The sequence below is a fragment of the Mollisia scopiformis genome (genome assembly GCF_001500285.1).
Source record: "Mollisia scopiformis unplaced genomic scaffold LY89scaffold_11, whole genome shotgun sequence".
In the NCBI taxonomy this organism is placed as follows: domain Eukaryota; kingdom Fungi; phylum Ascomycota; class Leotiomycetes; order Helotiales; family Mollisiaceae; genus Mollisia; species Mollisia scopiformis.
In genome coordinates this window covers 712,685-733,880 of record NW_017263591.1, presented here as the reverse complement: position 1 = coordinate 733,880, position 21,196 = coordinate 712,685, and the positions used below count along the sequence as shown (strand labels likewise).

The window sequence follows — 21,196 nt, the reverse complement described above, 5'->3', positions numbered from 1 at the left end:
TTTGAAATGCTTGAGGTTGAAGCCGTTGAGTAGCAGTCTGACATTGCTGAATAATTACAATAAAGTTAAAGTGGGGCGCGCGTCCTTCCTTACTGGCTCAAGCCGAGGCACCCCAGATCTCGACATATAACTACATTGATTACTCATAACAGTAAAAATCAATATCAGTATTTATGTCTACTCTGTACATAATGAAGTAGAAACGTAGAAACACCAGGGGCAGAGATCGGCTCACGTGCCGGGCTCTTCTTCAACTCGCCCATGAAGGCGCAATAGGTAAAGTATCAGAGATCTTTGTTCCTCTTCTCTTTTGCATCGACTAATTTAACTGTCTTCAATTACTATTGTGACACTCGAGAGAAACATTTGAAGTATCTCCAGAAGATCCAATCGTAGCAAATCGTCAATATCCCTCTCTGCCCAATCTTCAAGCATAACCAGTGCTGCTTAAAATCATCCCAACCTCCCTTCCTTCACAGATTACCAAGGCACTTCCTCACCCTTAATAGCATCAACAAACTTCCCAGAAGTACTCTCACGACTCGCCTTCTCGATCTGCACCGCATTAGCCTCACCCAGTAACCTTCTAACATCTACTCACCAGCTTCATAATCTGCTCTGCACTATACTCCTGCGTATAAGGCGCCTTCTCCAAGCCCAAGAATTTGACCGTCTCGTTGCCCATATCCGTCGCAACAAGTCTGACATTTAAATCAGTAATTACTCAAGTGATATGGTATAGAAGACTTACCCAGGGTTCACCGCGAAAGCCGTCAGCCATTTATTACCGCAGTGTGCAGAACTGAAGATTTCATATTAGACAGTTCAGGCCACGGGAGGTGTCAGAGCTTACAGTGTAATCCAATTCAACGCTGCCTTAGAAACACAATAAGCAGGCGCGACATAGGAGCCAAAGCCCTCCATGCCGTTGATGGAACCGGCAGCACTGCTGATAGACACCCATTTCGGGTTACTGGATTTCTCCATCAAATGCTTGGAAGCTTGGAAGAGTGCTAGAGGACCGAGGGCGTTGATTTTGAAGGTGGATAACATGGTTTCTAGCTCGACTGTCTCGAGAGGATGGACAGGTGGGCTCACGCCTGCATTGGCAATGATGATGTCGATATGGTGGATCCCGGCGGCTTCTATGTCTTTCACTGCATTTTTCGGATCTTTTGGCGAGGTACTCTCGATTGTGACGAGAAGGAGCTTGGATCCGGTTGCGGTTGGTAATGACTTCAGTTCTGCTGATTCTTTGCGGGTGCTTCCGATGACGGTGCAATTCGGTTGTAAAAGGTAGGCTTGTGCTAATGCAAACCCGATGCCTATGTTGGATTATCAGTCAATAGCGATTTGGAGCAAGGTGGGGTAACACACCTCTGCCAGCTCCTGTGATGAAGACTACGAGCGGGTCGGCCATTGTAAGTGACTTGTGTGAGTATCTTTTTGTCGACGATGGACTGAAATTAATTGTTTGTTATGAGTTGAACGTTGGGGATTGACAGGATTCGACACCTTGTTCTTCTCACATCAGCAGTCCGGGGAGCTCGTTTGTCGGTTCGCTAATTCCTCATACCAGAGACGCGTTAAGTACCTTATGCTTGGCAGCTTCCGGAATTTCTTTATATTTACTAAGCTGCCCTGATCAGATACAATAAGAATATCGAAGACTTTCTAGTAATCTGTGTTCTTACTTCAGAATCATTCATGCAAATGTAGTATTGGCGAAAACATGACAATATCTCTGATGAATTATCAACAACACAGCATCGAAAGCATCTGGCAAAAAGAGAAGCATCCACTTCCAACAATAATAATCATTCTCATGTGTTCTCGACTACATTGAAAAAATTGATGGAAAATACAGATACCTACTTTACCACGAGATGATCTGTCAACCTACTTTTACCAAATCTGGAGCTCACTGAAGCAACTTATGGGGTCCAATACTGAAGGCTAACACCGAAGCAAGTTCTATGGGAACTTCATAACTCTAAGTTAGGTTCAAGGCAATATAACGGCAATGTGACTTGCGCACCATCAATGCCTTACACTAATGTATCTTCCAAGTTGAGACAACATGTCGCGAGGATTCGAGCATTCAGCCCACCACATAAGCATGCAATGCTCAGTCGAGGAAATAAAAAAGGATTCGGAGAGCGAAGAACATTCTTCGAATTCCAAATCTCCGAGCAGGGATCCATATAAGTACTATCGCAGATTGCCATCCGAACTCTCACTCCACATCCCACGATAAGAACTCCACCAAACGCAACAGCCTCGTCAGCACCCATCCCTCCATCTCCGCAAACAAATTAAAGAAAGCGATCTGGTCGTCGATCCTTTCGTGCGACACTGGTCGCTCAAAAAATTACTCGTCCGACCTCCACCCCAACTCCTTCGAATGATGATCCGGCTCCACAAATCGTTTCATGGAAGAGTCGTTTATGAAATGGCGGCATAAAATTCTGCATAAAACGCAACTCACAGGCAAAATCGGGCAGCTGCCGAGGTACTCACAGAAAAAGAAGATTTGGAAGGTCGCTCGCTTGGCGTACGTAGATTCTGAAGATCAGACATGGAAGGTTTGAAAGAGTCGAGATTGCGGAGAAGAAGAGTTCTTTCAGGATAAGATGGGATGTTTTGCATTGTTTGACGAGCACACGAACAGGTACTGAGAACGGACTGGTTTGCTCAGCCACCAGCTCAGGGTTTAAAACGAGACTGAACATAAATGCATACATAGGGTCGAGACTTTCCGGTAAGCATAAAGTAGACAGACCCTGAGGCTGAGAGCGGCTGTGAACGCTGGACGATGTATGCAGACATTCGTATATGGACAGAAGGAAAGAGCGAAGCATGCGACCCTTCTTCTCCTGGATAAATTGATACGAAAGTTGTGGCGAGGCAGATCTGTTAATATTATATACGCCATATCATAGCGAAAGCCTCGAAAAGGGAAGGAACGCATCTGGAAGGAACGATTGAATCCTTTCGCTTCCTATATCAGATCAGATCATCCATGCGCAACCATCCCTTCTTTTTTTTCCCACACCCGACATCTCTCTTCCTCCTCACCTCACCCACACCCTCACCCTTCCTCTCCGCCAACATGGTCGGATCTTATGAAACTTCATTTGATCCCTGATATATTTGGCCGCCCCTGAAAATAAACTACCCGCAGCTCCCGCACCAACCACTTGCGGTAGGTGGGGTCTGCACTGCCAGGGTGTCTTGGCGCTGTGATTCGTGAGCCCGAGAGCCACTTTAGAGCGTTTCACGTTGACGCCGCTGTCTTTCCTTCTTCCCAACCCTGTGGTGTCGTGCATCCTTGCCCCATCCCGTTCACCTGAAGTCGACTCAGGAACGACGGCAAACAGAGAGAGGAAAAGATCAGATCGCACTCTCTACCGGCATGAGAGGAAGAACGGGATACGCACTCAGCGCGTATCTCACCCTTGGGGGCTGGGCATCTCTCTCGTCGACGAATCGACAACCTTTCACACTCTCTCGACCTAACCTTTCGTGATACCCGGCCCTCGAGGAAATTCACCCAGGAAGGGAAAACGTGCAACTATCGTGGGAAACGGGAAGATAGCAGCCCCTTGGATGCACACGCTTCGCCCTTTGCCCCCTGAAGAAAGAAACTCACAATCCAACCGCAGCCAACCAACGACATCCTAGTGATCGCCCGTCTCACGCAGCCAGCATATCAGGGAGCTCCCCGTTATTTCTGGCAGATCAGGATCATGCCTTCACCCTTCGACCGGCAAGCCAATCTCTCTGGCTCTCTCCAGTTCTGCCATGCAAACGAGCCACTCTCGAGCCACCTCACACTCTTGGACAATCCTTCTCTCGTGGTGCGGCGACGATGTTTGCACGACGGTCCAGTGACCCGACTCGCTGTGCATACACACCCAGTCCAGGGGTAACGACATGGGGTATGCAGGTACCGCTGATGGCAGCAGTATGCACCCACCCTAACCCAACTGCAGTACTGACCAGCAAGCATAGCTCGTTTGTTGCAATGCTTGTTGGTCGGTGTTGGGTTATGCCTATCGTGATCCCTCCTAACCTCTCTTTCTCTTTCTCTCTTTCTACCCTCACGTCTTCGTCGTCTGGTCTTGTCGCCAACAGTTGCATTACATTCCTTTTCGTGGTTCCCTCGCGGTGTAGTCTTCCATTCTTTTCTTCGACATACGCATACGCTCTTTTCAACCAAGCAACTCGTGCCTAGGACACGAATTTATCGCTCCTTTTTAGATTGCGCTGTTGGGTTTCGCGAGCATTCTGCATCTTGCATAGCATACCTGCATGGGTTGGACGACGACCACGAGAAACGATTCATCATTGCAAAGACCTGCTACAAGTTAGCAATACATTCTTGTACATCTGGAATTCATCGGGCGACACCTGAAGCAAGCGCACCGTTGAAGCATTGGCTCGAGAAAGCATTACCAAAGCTGGGTCTTGGCATCGGATATCAAAGTGTCGAGAATATTGAAAAATATATTCTACCACAACCCGAGGCAGTCTTAGCATATCACGGATCTCGGAGTTTCTTACCCTCCGTTGGTTGCAACTAGGAACTGACGTAGCTGGACACTTGAATTCGGATGAGGCTTTGTTGATATCGCGAACGTCCTTTCTCGATCTCCGCACCCGTCATCCGAACAACATCCTTCAAACAACCACACATCTCAAATACACATCCTTGAACGTTACCAAGATCTTTGGATCCCAATTCTACAACTCTACAGTCGTCTTCGATCAATTGGACTACAATCCAGCGCTCTAATAATGCGTTTCACGTTTAAGATGGGTCTTCAGGCCTTGCTCGTCTTCTTATTCAGTGCACACGTATCAGCCTTCTGGAGAATGCCCTGCCGGGCACGATCTGGTCTCGCTCGTATTGACCCTCTTGTCTCTAACGGAACCCTGTCCGAGCACGCTCATGCCCTTCATGGCTCTTCTGGTAAGATCTCCTTTTCTGTATATGTTTACTTCCAATGGCATTGTTTGCACAACCAAGTACACTCAAAGTACTAACTACTCTCTTTCAGGTTTCTCTACGACTGCAGGCTACGATGCTTTGATCGCTGGCGAATGCACCTCTTGCGAAGTCAGTCAGGACAAATCTGCTTATTGGACCCCTGCTCTGTACTTTCAAAATTCGGCTACTGGCGAGTACACTCTGGTTGACCAGATCGGTGGTATGCTTGCGTAAGTCCCCCTTCTCTCTTTCGCCTTTGTTTATGCTCCTCTTTACCATATCCGTGTTATGTTGTTGGCCGTCACCTTCAGCATAGATCGGTCACCTGATTCTGACTCCGCTTAAACCTCGGAACCCCCTTTACCCTCTGGAATCACTGCTAACGGACATGAAGATACTATCTTCTCTACCCCAACTCCGATAACACCACTCTGTCTGCCTTCCCTGCCGGCTTTGAGATGATCTCTGGCGACACAAATCAACGCAACTTCACTTATCCTGTCCCTGACATCCAAAAATCCCTCTGGAATGTTGCTCCGTACAACACACAGGCCTTCCTTAGACAAGCTGCTCTCGGTTTCAACTGCCTCAACTATGCCATCACACCAGAAGGCTCTCTGTATCGTCACTTCCTTCCAGACAAATCCTACCTCGATGCTCACTGCACTGATGGCGTCCGATTTGAGCTCATGTTTCCCTCCTGCTGGAACGGAGTCGACAAGACATCAGTGGACAAGAAGTCTCACGTTGCCTTCCCATCTGAGGTCATGACCGGCGATTGTCCATCCGACTTCCCAGTCCGTCTTCCTTCACTGTTCTATGAAACCATCTGGAACACTTATGAGTTCGCTGGTATCAATGGCACCTTCATGTTGGCAAATGGTGACCCGACTGGTAAGCATCTCAATCTCCCTCGTAACCGCAACCGCTGACATCTTTAGGATTTGGATACCATGGTGATTTTATGATGGGGTGGGACGAGGCATTCCTTCAGTCAGCCGTTGACACATGCACGAATCTCTCAGGTCAGATCGAAGATTGTGCTCTGTTCACGATTCAAGACTCCGATGTATATTCAAACTGCAACGTCACTCTGCCCTCCGCTTTAGCCCACGAGAATGTCGTTGGTGCTGTCACGACTTTGCCCGGTAACCCAGCAATTGCGTACGGACCCGGCTATGCCTCTGGTGCTGCTGCGGGTGGAAAGTCGGCAACCGCAACAGCTGGAGGTGGTACAATCGGAACCACCCAAAGCGCCATGACCCTGTCGTACTCTGCCGGCTCGTCCCTTGCCAGCACAGAGTCCTACATGCCCGGGGGCATTTTTGCCGTCAGCACCGGTGCCTCCTTCTCCGCGGCCGTCGAGGCAGTTGCTACGAGCACAGCAGCTCCTTCCTCGTCTGCCATCTATTCACCCCCCGTTGCGGCTGCTCCTTCCTTCTTCAGCACCGCATACAATACCATCTCGGCCAATGAGGTCGAGGAGATTCTGTGGGTCGAGGAAGTCGTCACTGTCACGCAGGCAGAGACGGCGACTGTGACCGTGCCGGCGGCGCGCAAGCGTCACCTCCATCACGGTCATGGTCGCCGTTTCTAGCCGGTGACCGATTTGGGATCCTGCTGTTTTCGGTTCGGGGGTGTTTATTCACCCTTTTTTATGGGTTCGTCTGTGCGGTCGGTGGTGCTCTCTGGGAGAGTACTACCTTTAGGTAGTAAATGAATGCTTGCCAAAATAAAAATTTGCTCTTTCCTGATTGGTGATATGTGACTTCCTGATTTGTAACTGTGATTGCTTGTTTTGGACGATGGACCGCTTGTTTTGGAAGGTGCAAATAAGTGGATGCCTAGTAAAAAAGAGGGTTTTCGAATGTCCAAGAAAGCTGGGGAGATGGTAGGGTGGATATGTGGGGAGCTTGGAGTTGATGTTTTTGAGGCATGTATTAAAGAAGTAAAGGTTTGAATGTCCCTAAATGCTGGGATAATGAAAATAAGATGATGAAATTCTTGGATTCGAAATTTTTGAAATATATTCCGAGTGAAAAACCTGCAAAAGCAAAGTGCTGAAAGTCCTTGGAAGTTAGGGACATTGGGAACTGGCTTTGCGTAAATTTTGGGCTTGAAGTCTTCAAATAATATAAATTAATATCCAGAGTGGAATGTGTTAGAAATTGAGAGCTAGTTTTGTGGAATTCTAGACTTGAAGATTTTGAAAATATATTCCAAGTGAAAATGCCTCAAAACCTAAGTTTTGAAAGTATATTAAAGCTGAGTTAATGAAAAGGACATATCTTCCATACAAAGTAGCACAACACAACCAAAACCCATGTGGGTGATCACCTTACACAGATCAGCTGGCATATGCGCTTTCACGAGATACTCCTGAGGTAGCACTAAGACACACTGCTGTAGTGTTTTGTAGTGTTTGTTAAAAAGCGGGGTCTTTGTCTGATTTATGGATGTACAGGAAAGTATTGGGTTGAGATATAAAGATTGCAGTTTTAGGTAAAATAGAGCAGCGGTGGAATTGTATGGCTAAGATATCTTTACAGTGGCCAAAGAGCGCTGTTGCTCTTCTTTCGGCACGGATACAAGAACCTGTCCTATCTATGTGACAAAGAATCCAGTCGCTTCTATGGGATTGATAAGTTGTCCTACCGAACCAAATACTGAGCGTAGAGCAATGTAATATTGAAGCACGTGTTTAAAGTTGGCGATGGCAACAGCGAAAGTAGTTTCGATTCTGCGTACACTGTAATTCCGATGCCGGTGACAGGGTAGTGGGTCGTGTTGATGGTAGAGAGTGTAATATGAGTATTGAAGCATTGGGCAATTGGAAGTGCCTGAAAACCAAGGGATTGAGGATTGGATCTATGTAAAACTTAGGCTTGAAGCGTTTAAAACATATATCAAGTGAAATGCCTTGAAAGATACAGCTTTTGAAAGTCTCTAAAAGCTGGGCAAGACTTTCATGATTTGAGGAAATGGAGTCGGGGTTATGAGTCGAGTAGCTAGACCATCGCAATTCCACACAAGGAAATTGATAGGAATGAGAGCTAAACATCAAGTTGCAAGTCATTAGAAACAAGATTTTGAAGGTCTCTACAAGCTCGGGCAACGTGCAATTTATGCAAGAGTTTCACGATCTGGGCTAACGTGGATTTCAAAATGCCAAATGCTTAGTTATAGTTCATCTAAAATGGGTTTTTGAAAGTCTCTGAAAGCTTAGGCAACGAAGATCAATCAAGTCCTTTAGGAAGCCCAAGACTTGGTTGGTACTTATGTTCGAATTGCATTTCTCTAGTAGTCTTCCTCGGAAAATCAATAATCCGGCATCCGGAGATAGATAATTCCATCTCCACCACCTCTCAACCTCAACTCCGCTCACTACGGGGTTATGATTCTTCGTTGTCCCGCCATGATGGAGACGTTGCATCCTGCTGGCTAATTGTAGATTTCATCTACTATATAAACACTTCCCATCTGTTTGATTTCCATCCTCCTTCAATTCCTCTCCTATCGCCAAAGTCATGCCTTCACCAGCCAAGAACCCTCCAATCTCCAGACTTTCCCAATTCCTCCCTCCCTGGCCTCCAGCATTCACAGACAAAGACATCCCTTCTCTCGCAGGAAAGGTATACATCGTGACGGGCGCTGCCTCTGGAGTCGGGTATCATCTCGCAAAGATACTGTATCTTAAAGGAGCTACCGTCTACATCGCCGCTCGTTCCCAAGCCCGCTGCGACGGTGCCGTCGAACAAGTAATCTCTGAGACGAAGTCTGTCGTTGGTGATCATGGCAGACTGGGAACTATAGTCGTTGATCTATCGGACTTTGAGACCATCAGGCCTGCCGTCCAGAGTTTCCTGGCGAAAGAGTCGAGACTTGATGTCTTGGTCCATAATGCTGCGACGATGGGACCACCGCCGGGGTCGAAGGATAAACAAGTCTGTGATCCACCAATTCCATCGGTCTATGGTAGAAGCTGATACTTTTCTGACAGGGCAATGACCTAGAAATCGGCACCAACTGCCTTGGTCCCTACCTCCTCACCCTCCTCTTGGAACACCTCCTCGCTTCTACATCCACACAGCCCAACACACCAGTGGGGAGCGTGCGCATCGTCTGGGAAGTGTCCATTTTGCAAGGCCATACTAGTATGGAATTCGAAGCGGACGGAACGCCTAAAGTCCTCACGGGGTTTATGGCGAATTATATGCAATCCAAAGTCGGCGTTGCGTGGCTCACGGGGTTGTTCGCTGACAGGTTGGCGGAGAAGGGTGTTTTGAGTGTGTGTGTTCATCCTGGGTTGATGCCGACGGGGTTGCAGAGGCATCAGCCTTGGGTTTTGAGGAATGTGGTTAGACCTTTGATGGTAAGTCTGCGTCCCTTATCGCGAGTGGTTGCTTACATATAGTATAGAGATCAGTTTATAAGCCGCCGATCAATGGCGCGTACTCTGTTCTATATGCGGGATTCTCTCCTGAAGTCACGATGGAGGATAATGGCGGCTATTGTATGGCTTGGGGTCGGAAATGTGATTTGCCAGACGAGATCGTGTTGGGAAAGAAGAGTGTGGCGGAAGGCGGGAGTGGTTCTGAGGAGAAGTTCTTGGATTTTTGTAATAAGCAATTGAGAGATTTCTTGTGAATGAATCATGTTGTGGGTGCTAGGCTGCTCAAGCCTTTCACAAACTGTAGTCGTCGTTCATTCCATTTTCGAGATCGGTGAGAAAGTCTGGCCACTCCTCTCGTGTAGCTGGTACTTGTGGCCTGACTTGAGTGTCGAACAACTCCCAGTCGAAGTCATTGGGGAGACTTAATATCGAATCGAAAGGATTCGACTGCACTCCCATGTCCAGGTCGTGAGGCATTGATAATCTAGAAGATGGAGAAATGCTGTTTGTTGAGTGGTTGAAAGGGAAGCCTTGTTCTCTGTCGAACTCGTGAAATTGGATGGCAGAATTGTCTGGTACTAGTGAGCCTAAGAATTAAGCGCAGACGCATCATTATGAAAACTCACCTGTTCGTGACAATTGCGACATGTTGCTCGTAGTTGGGCTGGCAATACCTCTTCCAAGCTTAATGTCTGGTTTGTGTCTTGGTGGAGGTTGCTTTCCCAGCGCTTGATAAACCTTGTCGACCATACCATTAAGTACAAGAGCAGCCCTCTTTGCTTCAGGAGAGAGACTCAAAGCCGCCTCCCAATTATTGCGCGACGTCTCAAGCGCATCGATACCCTCCAGGATTTCGAATGAAGATGTTCTGAGCTGATCCCTGATACTATTCATGACATTGAGGTACATGATCATTGCCGCGAGTAGAAAAGTATACGTTGACAGCGAAGAAAGAAACCATCGATCAAGCGCCAACGGACCTCCAGGAGATGCCGCTTGGTGGATGAGGCCTTGACGTTGCAGAAGCTTCATAGAAGCGTCGAGTCCTGCTTGTTTCGAATATTGATACTCTGGATGTTCTGAGACCTTCGCGAGGTATCTGCGGTGCAGCATACATCGACTCTTTTCGTGCAGGACAGATACAGTGAAGCGTTTGAGGATAGTACTTGGCGAGTCCGTGACAGTGATCTCGGATTCGTCGAGGCGGAGTTGTGGGGGGACTTTGTCGTATGCTTTCCGCAATGATCGATCCAATCTCAGTACTTCGTCGTACGGTGGAAGTTGGAGTTTGTTGGCCAGGGCCATGATTTTCCCAGCTTCGTTGCTTAATCTGCCTTTGCAGAGAGCATAAGACATGGGCGTCATTTCTGATCCAGGGCGAGATGGTGGTAATTCTGTACACTCTTCATCGAAGTCTTCGTCCAGTAGGTTGCGGGGAGGCAGTGTGTCGCTTTCAATTGTTTGCATCATGCCGGGGAGGCCAATGTGGAAGCTGAACAGAAGATCATTTTGGTTCAGGTGATACCACATGCGTCGTCGGATTTCTGCTTCGAATGGACAGAGACGGGTCTCAATCTTACTCGAATCGCGATGAAGACCCATCCGAAGTGCCAGTCTGACACCAACAGCCATCAGTAAGTAGCAGTGGACCTGATCATCTCGACTCATGAGGAACTCCGCTTCGCCATAAATCATCATTGTTTCCAAGGTGTATCGAGTAGGCTTGGTGTAGTCCGAGAGTACAATACATTGGACACAATTCTCGTGATATGCTCGAAGCATATGAGAAGGTGTGCCGCGGGTATCTGGATGAGTCTCTCCGGATGCAAGGCCGGAGAGGGTAGCTATTGTCATGAATGCATACAGAAGCCCGACGAAGATGATCGGAGTGCCTTCAGGATCCAACCAGAATTGACGATAGTGTTTATTGAACGTGGGTCTGTGAACGATGACTGATAATTCGTCAACGAAAAGTCATGGTGCTCCAGGGGGGGGGGGTCTCACATAACGCTGGACTTGCAGAGTTGAAGTATCGAGATACCAGACGATCCACAGCGAGCCGCGGCGGAAGATTTGCGAGCATATCTGCTTTTCCTAAAGGCGACCTAATGTTCCATAGAAGTGAGTTGTAGTGGCTACTTTGCCCTTTGTCGGCGTCTTCGAGAGATTCCTCAAAGAATCCTTTCACTTCTTCTATCTGTGATATGTTAGTGTAAAGAAATTAGTAGGAAGAGTCTTCTCACGTCTTCAAGTATAGCTGCCCAATGAGTTGCCCCCACATAAGTCTGTCCATTTTTCAGAAGCACTTGACCAGAAGCAAGAGTGTTGTGTCCGTTGGCCTGGTCTTGATTATGGGTATCACCGCTTGAATCCGTTACGATCCCAATTGGCGTATTCGGAGGATTTGAAAAAGCTCCCTGAGCAGCCGGACTTTGAGTCGTCATGGCATCTTTCACCAAACTTTCGAGGTGCTGTAATCTGTTCTTCAAGCTGACTACAGGCGTTCGGATTGGCATAGTAAAAGTGCATTGTGATTCTCTCCCTCTTCGAACACATTGCGAACAGGGGTGCTTTCGGTCACATTTGAGTTTGCCATGGCGACAATTGGTGCAGCTCAGTTGAATTCGATTCCGCTTCGGGACCAAGGGGCCTCCTGTCCCTTGGTCAGATATATGTTCCATGTAGTCAGGCGTTGGTGTGAAACATTGTTGATGAGGACAATGGAGTTCGCCATGCTTAAGAGGGTTGAAGTGCCAGATCTTATTAGTCATCCGCACTTGGCCCATTTGAGGCGATACTCGATAGCCAGCCCACTCGGACATGGGGAAACGTTCAGAGTGTCGACAATAATGAAAAGCTTATTGAGAACGAGGCCAATTCGACGACAACTCAAAATTCGTCTTGCAGACGAAAAGCGGTTAAGCTCTAGAATATGCAAGTAGAAAATCACCTCTGCCCAGCACACTACTTAATCTTGCTGGCTTGATTCTCCTTTTAGTGGTACCTTGAGGTAGAATACTGGAAGCTTTTAATTCCACAAAGGCTGAGATTCACATGAAAAGGCATGATCCAAGTTCCGACAATCCCACTTGGGAAATTTAAGATTACAAGATCTATACAGACATTCACCAAAATGGGCACTGAAAATCATCGACGAACAATGAAACATGCAAGGCTCTTTCCTTCTAAGCCTGATAAGTCGTAACATTGGTATCATCTACATGCCATTTTGCTGCTTGAACTTATCCCACGACTCATTCAACGTCGCAAACACAAGTGCAGCGATCATCTTTACCTCCGTACTGGCATCTTGCGGCAACTATTCTTCATCAGCACATATCCTTTTTCGTCTCGCAGATACGGGAAACATACCTTATCCGGATGCGTCTTCCCAATCGCCTTCATGTAATTAATCTTGACCTTATTATTCTGCACCAACTCATGCATGCCGACCTTCTTCCATCCAGCACCTTCCCACATTACACTATCTAAGCTGCCAATCAGTGCTCGTAGATTGTCTCTCTTGCCGTCTCGCCATTGGCCGATCTTGGCTTCGACTTTGTCGCTCAATGCGAATTTCTCGTCGTCTGCTTTCTCGGCTGCTTGGTTCGCCTCCCTCAATCTCTTGACTGCAGCTGAGTCTTCTCCTGCGCTCGGACCGAGATCTGAAAGAGCAGAAGAAGGCATTGGTCTTGGCACAACTTTTGGTGTGGCAGTTCTTGACGGTGGTGGTTTAGGAGCAAGAGCTTTCTCACATCGGGTCCTACCTTGAATGGCAGTGCTGGCTCCAACGCCATGCTCAACGCACATCTTCCAGACTTCACCAGCGTCTTTCCATCTCTCCATTTGCTCTAATGCCTCGGCCTTTCTCATCAACGCTTTGCCATAAAATTCTTTCATGTCTTTGCTTCCAGCACCTTCACCCGGACCAAGGTCGATGTTCTCGCCATCACCTCTGGAAATTCCTATGATTGCCAAGGCTGTATCGGCATCTGAAACAGCGGATTTGGGTTCTCCAGTTTTTAGGCCTGTGAGAGCACGATTGCAAAGCAGAATGATTGTGATGGGATGGCTGGTAGGCAATGCGGAGAGCGAGGAAGAGTATGATTGATGAGCAGCTGCGTAGTCTCCACGCTTGAAATGTGCTGTTCCGGCTAAGCGATGTTGATTTGAGTTTGCTAATGCTGTAGGAGAAACTGAAGGGACTTGTCGTTTTGGCGCTTTTGGTCTTGTAGGAATAGGTGTTGCAGGTTTGGAAAGCGGAGGGGATGGCCGCTGGGATATCCGTGGTGGTTGAGGGGGTTTTGCAGGTGCGGGCGAAGAGAAGAGGTCAACTTCTGGTTGTGGCGCTGGTTGTGGAGTGGCTTTCTTCCGTCTGGCAGGACTGATGTATGCTTGCGCTGACTGTTCTTCGATAGCTTGCTTGCTTATGCGTGCTCTTGGATCAGGTGGGGCACTGGCACTCTGCTGCCATCGTGGTGCTTGAGAACCTCTCTCAGGCGGTGGTCTCGGCATTGTTGGGGGTCGGTCATGTGATGAATCGAAGCGAGGGGGCTGTTGTCTCGTTTCAGGGGTTGGGACTTTTGCCTTGCGTTGTGGTCTACCGCCACCTTCCAACATAAGAGCTTCATCTGTGACATCTGGGACGATAGCTTCGGGACGCTTTCCTCGACCTTCGGCTCTCCGTTCTGCTTGCTCTCGTTCAGCTGCTTCTCGCATCCATTTTGGTTGGTTTGGATCAGATTCTTGCTGAAATTCTGCAACTGCTTTTTGTACTTTCTTCTGCGATGTCTTCCACAATGAGTTGGCCGTCTTTAGGAAGTTTGTGCCTACAGCGGCAGCCTGTTTTGAGAAATCTGCCTCTCCATTTGGTGATCGATTGTCTTCTCGTCCGGTCCGTGACCCATCCCTGCCCTCTTCTCGCATCCACGAAGGATGTTGTTCTCGCCGAGCAGTCTCTCTAGAGTCATCTCTCCTCTCTCCATTCAATGGATGGCCATTTTTCCGACTCCCTGCACCACCTCTTTGTTTCTCTTTGGCTTGTCGATGCGCGTCGTTCAGTATCCATCCAACAGCAGCTTGAATATCAAGACCTGACCCACTTTCCGTTAAAGCTTGTCGTGATTGTTCTGCTGAGAATCCCATATCCACAAGCTCAGCTACTGCTTTATCCCACGGGTCGTCTGACTCGCCATCCGAGTCTGGCGTTGGCGCAACTTCTTTCTTCGGCGGACTTGCCCTCCTCACTTCTTCCACTGGCTTGGCTAGATCTCCCAGAAAGTCATCATCATCTGCCAAGTTCGTAACCGGTCCTGGCGCAGAGCTCTGCGGCTTCATCTGTCCAAGTCCGAATGGATCATCGTCGTCTCCTAATTCCGCTCCAAGTGTCCCTGATTGTTCCCAAGCTTGTGGTTTGCTCAAATCCATGGGCTTGCTCGCGATAAAGCCAGGCGTATTTCTACCGCTCGCTGGGGCTGAAGGAGGAGGAGGATAGTGGCTCGATTTGTCTACTGGCGCATCTGCACTGAAAGCTGCAAACAAGTCTTCATCTCCACCATTTGAGCTATTGACAGCTGGGGACGAAGCTCTGGCAAAGTTCACCGGCAGGGGCTTCAGTGCTGGTGTTGTGCTTCGAGAGGTGACCGGCGGTGTCCCAGCCTGGCTATGCCCCTTACTTCCTAGTCCATCCCAGAACTGATTGTTGCCAAATTGTGCTTGGTATTGCCTCCTCTTCTCCTCTTCCTGTTTCCTCTTTTCGGCCTGTAGCTTTTCTTGCTGTTGTTGTAAAGTCAAGGTATTTTGTTTCGCAGAGCCAAAGGAGACGAGGTTCGAGAAGCTGTCAGGAGTGGATGATTTCGGGGGCACAAATGGTTTTGATGCAGGTTTGAAGGCTCCTGAACCTTGCGCAGACAATGGTGTATTTCTGCCAGAATTTTGAGGTGGCGGGGTAGGTCGTAGAGCAGGATAATAATTTCCAGTTCCAGCTGGTGCTTTGGGGGTTGCACTGGTGTTGGCAGACCAGTCGAGACCGTTAAGATCATCCATTTTGGTGGTAGAGAAACTGTAATTTGATCATTTAATGAGCCTTGAGTGTGTCATAAAGTCATTGAAGGCGTCAATGGCAAGAAGATTGAGCTGCGAAAGATCTCGTGAGCTTCTTGCTTCCATGGGATGTTTCGCTGGCATATCAAGTGTGGTTATGGTCTCTATTTCCGTCCGTACTTTTAGCGCGCGGCTGAGATATTCTAGAAGGCATCACGTGCTTCACTTTCTTCATCATCCCGACGAACTTTTCCTATTCAGTACTTTCGACTTACACTAATACCTTCGATTTAATTTGGTCAGTATTCTGTGAATGTGAATATATGATCCCGTTCTTGTCCTAATCTTGAATCTGATCACAGAACAGTTCGCTCATACCACCTTCCCCTATCTAATTTTTCGGCCATGCATCACATATATGATGATCCATTGCTCAAGAGCCTACTGGTATGAGATGTCTTCTCTTATCAAACATTTTTAATGTTCTAGCAAGCTAATTTCATCAGGGTTACCTTCCGCCAAGCCTCAGAGATCCAGCCATGATCTTACCGGTCATTGTCGGCTTCTACGTGATATTTCTAGGACTTTGCCTCACTGGAGCACTGAGTCGACAAGGAAAACAGATTAAGAAAGTGAAGGATAAGAGAAAGGACGAGCAGTTCGCTCTGGATTCAGATGATGAGAAGGACTGGAGAGAATTTCAGGCCAGCATCAGAAAAGAAGATTAGATTCTGTAATATTTTGGAGTTGGGTGTGAACCTGGATCTCTTGTAAATACCCCGAAGTCAATGTATAAGTGTTAAAGGAGTTTACGTGTCCTATTCGACTGAAAACGGCCGCCATCCAAATTTGGTGGTTCATGACGCTATCACGTGTTGCACGAATATCTGATATCAATTTTCTTCGATGCCACGCCGGGGAACTTTCGCACCATACCACCATAAATCTGATTATGGCTCACATACAATCCATCTGCCCACATACACATATTTAGATTTACATACAACATCGCCTTTGGATAATAGACACCCAGCGATCCGTACGCTTGTCCTTATCTGTCCTGTCCAAAATGCCACCTCCAGCTAGCAACGAGGGCAACGAACCTCTAGTCTTCCCCGACATCAGTATCCCGAATCCGGCTACAATTGCTTCAAATTCGTTGTCAAGTCTTGTCGTGAGATCACCAACTCTCATTTCAGTGAGAAGCAACGCTGACAACCTAGAAAACATGGATCTCTGAGGCGGAAAGGTTCCCGGAATGGGGATATCACCACAAAATGGTCATCACCATGGGCGTCGTAGCCATTGGACTGGTGGCTTTCTTCATCAGGAGGTCGCAGCAGTACCAGAAGGAACTCGAAGCGATGGTCAAAGAAGCCAAAAGCCAATGATGGTCACGGCATGCCCGGAAGGGAAAGCCGCTGAGTTTGGAATGAGCGTTGCAATGATGTCTCATTCCTCAATTCTGCAAGCCCATTCTTTGGGGGGAGGTTTGAAGAAGCCTGAATCATGTAACCTTATATGGAAATGCGGTTTCACGGGTATCAGGGTCCAACAGAGGAAGACATCAGATAAACCTTCTCTTGAATCGCCTGTGTCTGCACAGACGAAGAACGTTACAGACTCGAATGACAGGTGCTTGTTTGGAATGCAAACTCAATATTGTAACACTTCATTTTCCACCCACGGCCAGGACATCCGGATGTCACCATAGCTGACGGCCAATCCCCAGAGACTCGTTGGGCTGACTCGAGCTACTGGGCCATCCTGCCGAATTAAATATTCATCCGCTGACTCTCATTGGCTCCCACCTTCTCGAACACCTCCCGCGTCTTCTTGCACAGGGCCCCAGATGCACCGTGTCGGCGGCGAACCATACTTAAGGTGATCGAGGCGGCTCTAGACATACATGCACATAAACTATCGAGCCCCTCTCAAGCTCTTCTGATTCTCCTTTTCCTTCTCTTTACTCTGGCCAGATTCTCCACTCTCAGGGAACTTTCATCAAATCTTTTTTAAACTTTTCTCCCCTTCTCTGCATCAGCCCACATCGCCCCATCAACCACGCAGTTGGCCGACTTCCATCCCAAATCAAAGAGACCAACGAAGTCGCAGGGATTCTTTCGAGGGTAGGATTTCGTTCCTGCATATCGACCCGGCCACCCGTCAATCTACAACCCTGTCCATATCGCTTTCAGTTAAGTGCCCCGACATCAACCTGGGAATACCATCACTTGCAAGGATTCGTGCAGCACCGTTTGCAATATTCACTCTCTTGGAGATTTATACCCGTCTTCTCGAGCGCCGGGCCACGTTGATTGAATTCCGCGAGACACAGTGACTGCCCGAGGTTTTGGTAGTCGGAGTAAATCACTTTCTAGTCCTGGACTAGAAGGTTCGCAAGAAGTCCAGAATCCGGGACCCCTGAATTTGGTCTTGGTGGATTGTTTATTGCATTGGGTCGAAATTGAGGCCTTGGACGGGAAAGGAAGCTGAGAAACATTCACTGAGGCAATAAGGTTAATTTGGGGGAAGACCTCAACATCGTCTTTCTTCTCAACCTCATCTCATCTTCGCTTTCAACTTTTCTCGACAAACCGCGACCTCATTCCACCCATCATCAATTGCACATAATTCTATCAGATCTCAGACCAGAACACAGAATCCCCTGACTCCCCAACACCAATCGGAACCGCTGCCTCAACGGCTGCGCCGGCTGATCATTTTGATAGCTCTATTGTCTCCGAAACATCGTCACGAAATCCAGCAAATAATCCACGTCGTCTTATCACGATAACGCGGGTAGCCAGGAACGCACGTTCTCGAGTGACAGGAAATTCCACTTTCGAAGCCTCAACATGGGTCTCTTCTCACGTAAAGACAAAGGCTCATCCACGACTTCTGGTTCGCGCAAGAATTCGTCGAGTCTGGCAGAAATTGGTTCCATGTCCTCACAATCCTCTTTGAAATCGCCTGCGACGCCCGGATTCTCGAAAATGTCAATTCCCCCCACTATTCCGAAGGTCGCGCTGCCAAAGGCTCCAGATCCACACGTCGACCCAGCCGGACACCTCAGGAGTATTGGCGCAGTGAGAGAAAGATGTGCGATTGTGCTGGAGAAGGCGAAGAGGAATCAATTGAACCATTTCAATGTGGACATGGCCAAGTTTGAAGATACTACCAAGTTTGTCGTCTCAATTATTAAGGTGGGGAATATTCAATGCTACATCGTATGCCCTTCTAACAGTCTTTTTCAGCGCGATTTTGCTCCCGATTATGCCAGTATTCCCCCTCATGGCAGATGGCAGCATTTCAACGTGGGTGGAAAGGACAGGATCGCAGACATGCTCGCTGGCTGGCCTTCTTCAATTGATCCCTCCGAACGTTGTCGCAGACTCCTCGACCTGTTCCTCGTTTCAGTTCTACTCGATGCTGGTGCAGGAACATCATGGACATATAAGAGCAAAGACAGTGGCCGAGTTTACAGGCGGAGTGAAGGACTAGCAGTGGCAAGCTTGGAAATGTTCAAAGACGGTTTGTTCAGTAGCAACACAAGTCAACCACACCAAGTCGACGGAGAGGGATTGAGAGGCTTGACTGTTGAGAAGATGGCTAAGGGACTGCAAGTCTCGGACAGGAATCCAATTGCAGGATTAGAAGGACGAACAGGACTTCTGATTAAATTGGCAGATGCTCTCAACAACCAGGATCTATTTGGCGCTGATGCAAGACCTGGAAATATGCTTGGTAAGTCAGTCACTGCCTCCATTTCAACTTTACTGACATTCTCTAGACTACCTCATCTCTCACCCAACCACACAAGCCTCCTCCGTCCCCGTCGTCCTCCTTCCTACACTCTGGTCAGTTTTGATGGATGGTCTTGCACCAATCTGGCCAGCTTCTCGAACTGCCATTGATGGCACATCTCTTGGTGATGCTTGGCCACTATCCACGATGCCTTCCGACGCAACTTCTCAACCGTGGGAAGTCATTGTACCATTTCACAAACTCACACAGTGGCTCTGCTACTCTCTCATGCAGCCAATGTCCAAACTAATCCATATCCACTTCGCTGGAGCTGAGCTCATGACTGGTCTCCCGGAATACAGAAACGGGGGATTGTTCATCGACACAGGCGTTTTGACCTTGAAGGAAGAGGATGAGAAGAGAGGTTTACTCAGATTCAAGAAGGAGGGAGAACTGAGTGGCAAGGGTAGCATGGAGGTTGTTCCAATGTTCACACCAGATGATGATGTGATTGTTGAGTGGAGAGCTGTTACGGTTGGATTCCTGGATCTGCTACTTGAGGAAGTGAACTCTGTTCTTGGTCTGCAGGGCCTAGACAAGCTTAGTCTGGTACAGATGTTGGAGGCTGGAAGCTGGAAGGTTAGTTATTTCCGACGAACCTCATGGCTGTAGACATGCTAACACAATTACCAGGGTGGACGAGAAATGGCTGAAATCTCACGACCAAATACCCAATGCCCCCCAATCGCCATCCTCAGCGATGGAACTGTCTTCTAAACTCCGGCCTGTACCAAACCTGCTACACACTCCTCGAACCCAACGCCCGCCCTCGATTCGCAAAGGCTTGAACCTCTTCTTGCTTGTCTGAGTACTTACTTGCTTCTACGGACATGGTCCTTTTTAATTACGGAAATTAGGATGCTGCATACTGCGATCTTCAAAATTTGATCGCCGAGATGATCAATGGAATGGGATGGAATGGGAGGAAAGCTGCCGTTACCTTAGATACCCTGATTTTGCGTGGTCCTTGGTTGAGGATCATGCGCTTTTACGAAAGAATTGATGATGAACCTAAGTTTTTGAAATAGAGATGGGTGATTGTGATTTTGAGGTTTCAGGTGGGTGTTTGTGAGTGCAGTGAGATTTTATTCGATCTTACTGCTTATGTGGGAAATTAAGTGGTGGGGAGTTGACAACAACTTATCACTTGGCAGCCATTCCCTCCTGGCAAGTGCCTTGCAGCAACTTGTTTTCCCTTTTCCTAAACCTCATAAGCACATGGAAGTTGCCACCGTAGCTTCTTGCCAGCGTCCCAGCTTGTACTCTGTACATCTTACTGTACTCGAGGCTCTTGTTGCCAGGGTTTCCCCAATTGTGATGTTCTACCTTCATATCAAGATAACTGGGAGGTTTATATATTTTCCTTCCGCAGGATTGTGGAAATTTTGGCTCAGGTCCATCAGTTTGTTTGTCGTATTCACTTCTTCCCAGAGGGAAAGCTGGAATTGCTAAAATTCACCCCTTTCCCGCGCGAGATTTTGTTTCTTTTGACTTTTTCTTTTCTTTCAAATATCAGTATATAATAAACGTCCTGGTCTTGACTTGAGTCTCCATGTAGCGGCCACTTCGACAGTTGTCCCGGCTGTCCCATCTGTTGGAAGTCATGGCCATATCCGTACCCTACCAGAGAGAATCGACGGGGACTGTGTTTTCTGCGGTCTTCGGAGTTATGTGCCGGGTAGAGATGTTCTAGGTAGCCTAGGTGGTTGAGATTCTCGGGGTCAAGTGGCGGAGTAGCGGGGGAAGTTGATAGCAGAAGGATTATTAGTAGCAATGGTGTTGTTGTCAATTTTCTCCTCCTTCGGTTCTGTCTTGCTGTATGCGGGAGTCGGTTTCGAGTTGCTTTGGGATCTCCCGGATTTCTCGCAGAATCTGAAGACTAACAACGTTGTATGGGCTCGCGGCCCCGCTTGGCTTGTCTTTTTCCTAAACCAAATTTCCGGATTGAGGTGAGGTGAGAA

General features: G+C 48.0%; 10 protein-coding genes across 10 annotated transcripts; 6 read left to right on the top strand and 4 right to left on the bottom strand.

Annotated features, from left to right (window-relative positions):
- Positions 1-371: 371 nt before the first annotated feature.
- LY89DRAFT_54985 (NAD(P)-binding protein) lies at positions 372-1,519 on the bottom strand. Its single transcript, XM_018208290.1, has 5 exons — positions 1,378-1,519; positions 854-1,325; positions 752-802; positions 602-701; positions 372-555 (listed from the first exon to the last, which is right to left on the bottom strand). Exons 1-5 carry the CDS (start codon positions 1,418-1,420, stop codon positions 481-483), a joined length of 741 nt encoding a protein of 246 aa, XP_018071877.1. The 5' UTR covers positions 1,421-1,519; the 3' UTR covers positions 372-480.
- An 886-nt stretch (positions 1,520-2,405) lies between these two features.
- On the bottom strand, positions 2,406-2,968 carry LY89DRAFT_55021 (uncharacterized protein). Its single transcript, XM_018208294.1, has one exon. The coding sequence runs from the start codon at positions 2,859-2,861 to the stop codon at positions 2,517-2,519; it is 345 nt and encodes a 114-aa protein (XP_018071876.1). The 5' UTR covers positions 2,862-2,968; the 3' UTR covers positions 2,406-2,516.
- A 1,703-nt stretch (positions 2,969-4,671) lies between these two features.
- LY89DRAFT_55025 (uncharacterized protein) lies at positions 4,672-6,612 on the top strand. Its single transcript, XM_018208296.1, has 4 exons — positions 4,672-4,975; positions 5,064-5,223; positions 5,388-5,887; positions 5,935-6,612. The coding sequence occupies exons 1-4, from the start codon at positions 4,801-4,803 to the stop codon at positions 6,588-6,590; spliced, it is 1,491 nt and encodes a 496-aa protein (XP_018071875.1). The 5' UTR covers positions 4,672-4,800; the 3' UTR covers positions 6,591-6,612.
- Positions 6,613-8,520: 1,908 nt separating this feature from the next.
- Positions 8,521-9,640, top strand: LY89DRAFT_584080 (putative short-chain dehydrogenase; the record flags this gene model as incomplete). Its single annotated transcript, XM_018209249.1, has 3 exons — positions 8,521-8,937; positions 8,994-9,350; positions 9,413-9,640. The coding sequence occupies 3 exons, from the start codon at positions 8,521-8,523 to the stop codon at positions 9,638-9,640; spliced, it is 1,002 nt and encodes a 333-aa protein (XP_018071874.1).
- A 358-nt stretch (positions 9,641-9,998) lies between these two features.
- Positions 9,999-12,067, bottom strand: LY89DRAFT_583987 (uncharacterized protein; the record flags this gene model as incomplete). Its single annotated transcript, XM_018209242.1, has 3 exons — positions 9,999-11,338; positions 11,391-11,583; positions 11,630-12,067. The coding sequence occupies 3 exons, from the start codon at positions 12,065-12,067 to the stop codon at positions 9,999-10,001; spliced, it is 1,971 nt and encodes a 656-aa protein (XP_018071873.1).
- Positions 12,068-12,555: 488 nt separating this feature from the next.
- On the bottom strand, positions 12,556-15,558 carry LY89DRAFT_645048 (uncharacterized protein). Its single transcript, XM_018211859.1, has 2 exons — positions 12,759-15,558; positions 12,556-12,705 (listed from the first exon to the last, which is right to left on the bottom strand). The coding sequence occupies exons 1-2, from the start codon at positions 15,429-15,431 to the stop codon at positions 12,604-12,606; spliced, it is 2,775 nt and encodes a 924-aa protein (XP_018071872.1). The 5' UTR covers positions 15,432-15,558; the 3' UTR covers positions 12,556-12,603.
- Positions 15,559-15,768: 210 nt separating this feature from the next.
- Positions 15,769-16,236, top strand: LY89DRAFT_781710 (uncharacterized protein). Its single transcript, XM_018222508.1, has 2 exons — positions 15,769-15,875; positions 15,935-16,236. Exons 1-2 carry the CDS (start codon positions 15,834-15,836, stop codon positions 16,154-16,156), a joined length of 264 nt encoding a protein of 87 aa, XP_018071871.1. The 5' UTR covers positions 15,769-15,833; the 3' UTR covers positions 16,157-16,236.
- A 114-nt stretch (positions 16,237-16,350) lies between these two features.
- On the top strand, positions 16,351-17,084 carry LY89DRAFT_684540 (uncharacterized protein). Its single transcript, XM_018214903.1, has 2 exons — positions 16,351-16,602; positions 16,652-17,084. The coding sequence occupies exons 1-2, from the start codon at positions 16,498-16,500 to the stop codon at positions 16,817-16,819; spliced, it is 273 nt and encodes a 90-aa protein (XP_018071870.1). The 5' UTR covers positions 16,351-16,497; the 3' UTR covers positions 16,820-17,084.
- Positions 17,085-18,424: 1,340 nt separating this feature from the next.
- On the top strand, positions 18,425-19,952 carry LY89DRAFT_584310 (DUF1688-domain-containing protein; the record flags this gene model as incomplete). The annotated part of the gene is made up of 4 exons (XM_018209257.1): positions 18,425-18,634; positions 18,686-19,175; positions 19,222-19,814; positions 19,869-19,952. 4 exons carry the CDS (start codon positions 18,425-18,427, stop codon positions 19,950-19,952), a joined length of 1,377 nt encoding a protein of 458 aa, XP_018071869.1.
- Positions 19,953-20,388: 436 nt separating this feature from the next.
- LY89DRAFT_54892 (uncharacterized protein) lies at positions 20,389-20,848 on the top strand. The gene has a single exon (XM_018208280.1). It carries the CDS (start codon positions 20,454-20,456, stop codon positions 20,685-20,687), a length of 234 nt encoding a protein of 77 aa, XP_018071868.1. The 5' UTR covers positions 20,389-20,453; the 3' UTR covers positions 20,688-20,848.
- The last annotated feature ends 348 nt before the right edge of the window (positions 20,849-21,196 follow it).

Excerpts from the sequence above, each read along its gene's own strand:
- LY89DRAFT_54985 (XM_018208290.1), bottom strand. The coding sequence starts at position 1,420 with ATGGCCGACCCGCTCGTAGTCTTCATCACAGGAGCTGGCAGAG. Across the intron at positions 1,326-1,377 it reads CATCACAGGAGCTGGCAGAG|GCATCGGGTTTGCATTAGCA; the intron begins GTGTGTTACCCC and ends AATCCAACATAG. Across the intron at positions 702-751 it reads GCTTTCGCGGTGAACCCTGG|ACTTGTTGCGACGGATATGG; the intron begins GTAAGTCTTCTA and ends TTTAAATGTCAG.
- LY89DRAFT_55021 (XM_018208294.1), bottom strand. The coding sequence starts at position 2,861 with ATGCTTCGCTCTTTCCTTCTGTCCATATACGAATGTCTGCATACATCG.
- LY89DRAFT_55025 (XM_018208296.1), top strand. The coding sequence starts at position 4,801 with ATGCGTTTCACGTTTAAGATGGGTCTTCAGGCCTTGCTCGTCTTCTTA. Across the intron at positions 4,976-5,063 it reads TGCCCTTCATGGCTCTTCTG|GTTTCTCTACGACTGCAGGC; the intron begins GTAAGATCTCCT and ends ACTCTCTTTCAG. Across the intron at positions 5,224-5,387 it reads CAGATCGGTGGTATGCTTGC|ATACTATCTTCTCTACCCCA; the intron begins GTAAGTCCCCCT and ends ACGGACATGAAG.
- LY89DRAFT_645048 (XM_018211859.1), bottom strand. The coding sequence starts at position 15,431 with ATGGATGATCTTAACGGTCTCGACTGGTCTGCCAACACCAGTGCAACC. Across the intron at positions 12,706-12,758 it reads GGAAGACGCATCCGGATAAG|TTGCCGCAAGATGCCAGTAC; the intron begins GTATGTTTCCCG and ends GATGAAGAATAG.
- LY89DRAFT_781710 (XM_018222508.1), top strand. The coding sequence starts at position 15,834 with ATGCATCACATATATGATGATCCATTGCTCAAGAGCCTACTG. Across the intron at positions 15,876-15,934 it reads CATTGCTCAAGAGCCTACTG|GGTTACCTTCCGCCAAGCCT; the intron begins GTATGAGATGTC and ends TAATTTCATCAG.
- LY89DRAFT_684540 (XM_018214903.1), top strand. The coding sequence starts at position 16,498 with ATGCCACCTCCAGCTAGCAACGAGGGCAACGAACCTCTAGTCTTCCCC. Across the intron at positions 16,603-16,651 it reads ATTCGTTGTCAAGTCTTGTC|AAAACATGGATCTCTGAGGC; the intron begins GTGAGATCACCA and ends CTGACAACCTAG.
- LY89DRAFT_54892 (XM_018208280.1), top strand. The coding sequence starts at position 20,454 with ATGGAAGTTGCCACCGTAGCTTCTTGCCAGCGTCCCAGCTTGTACTCT.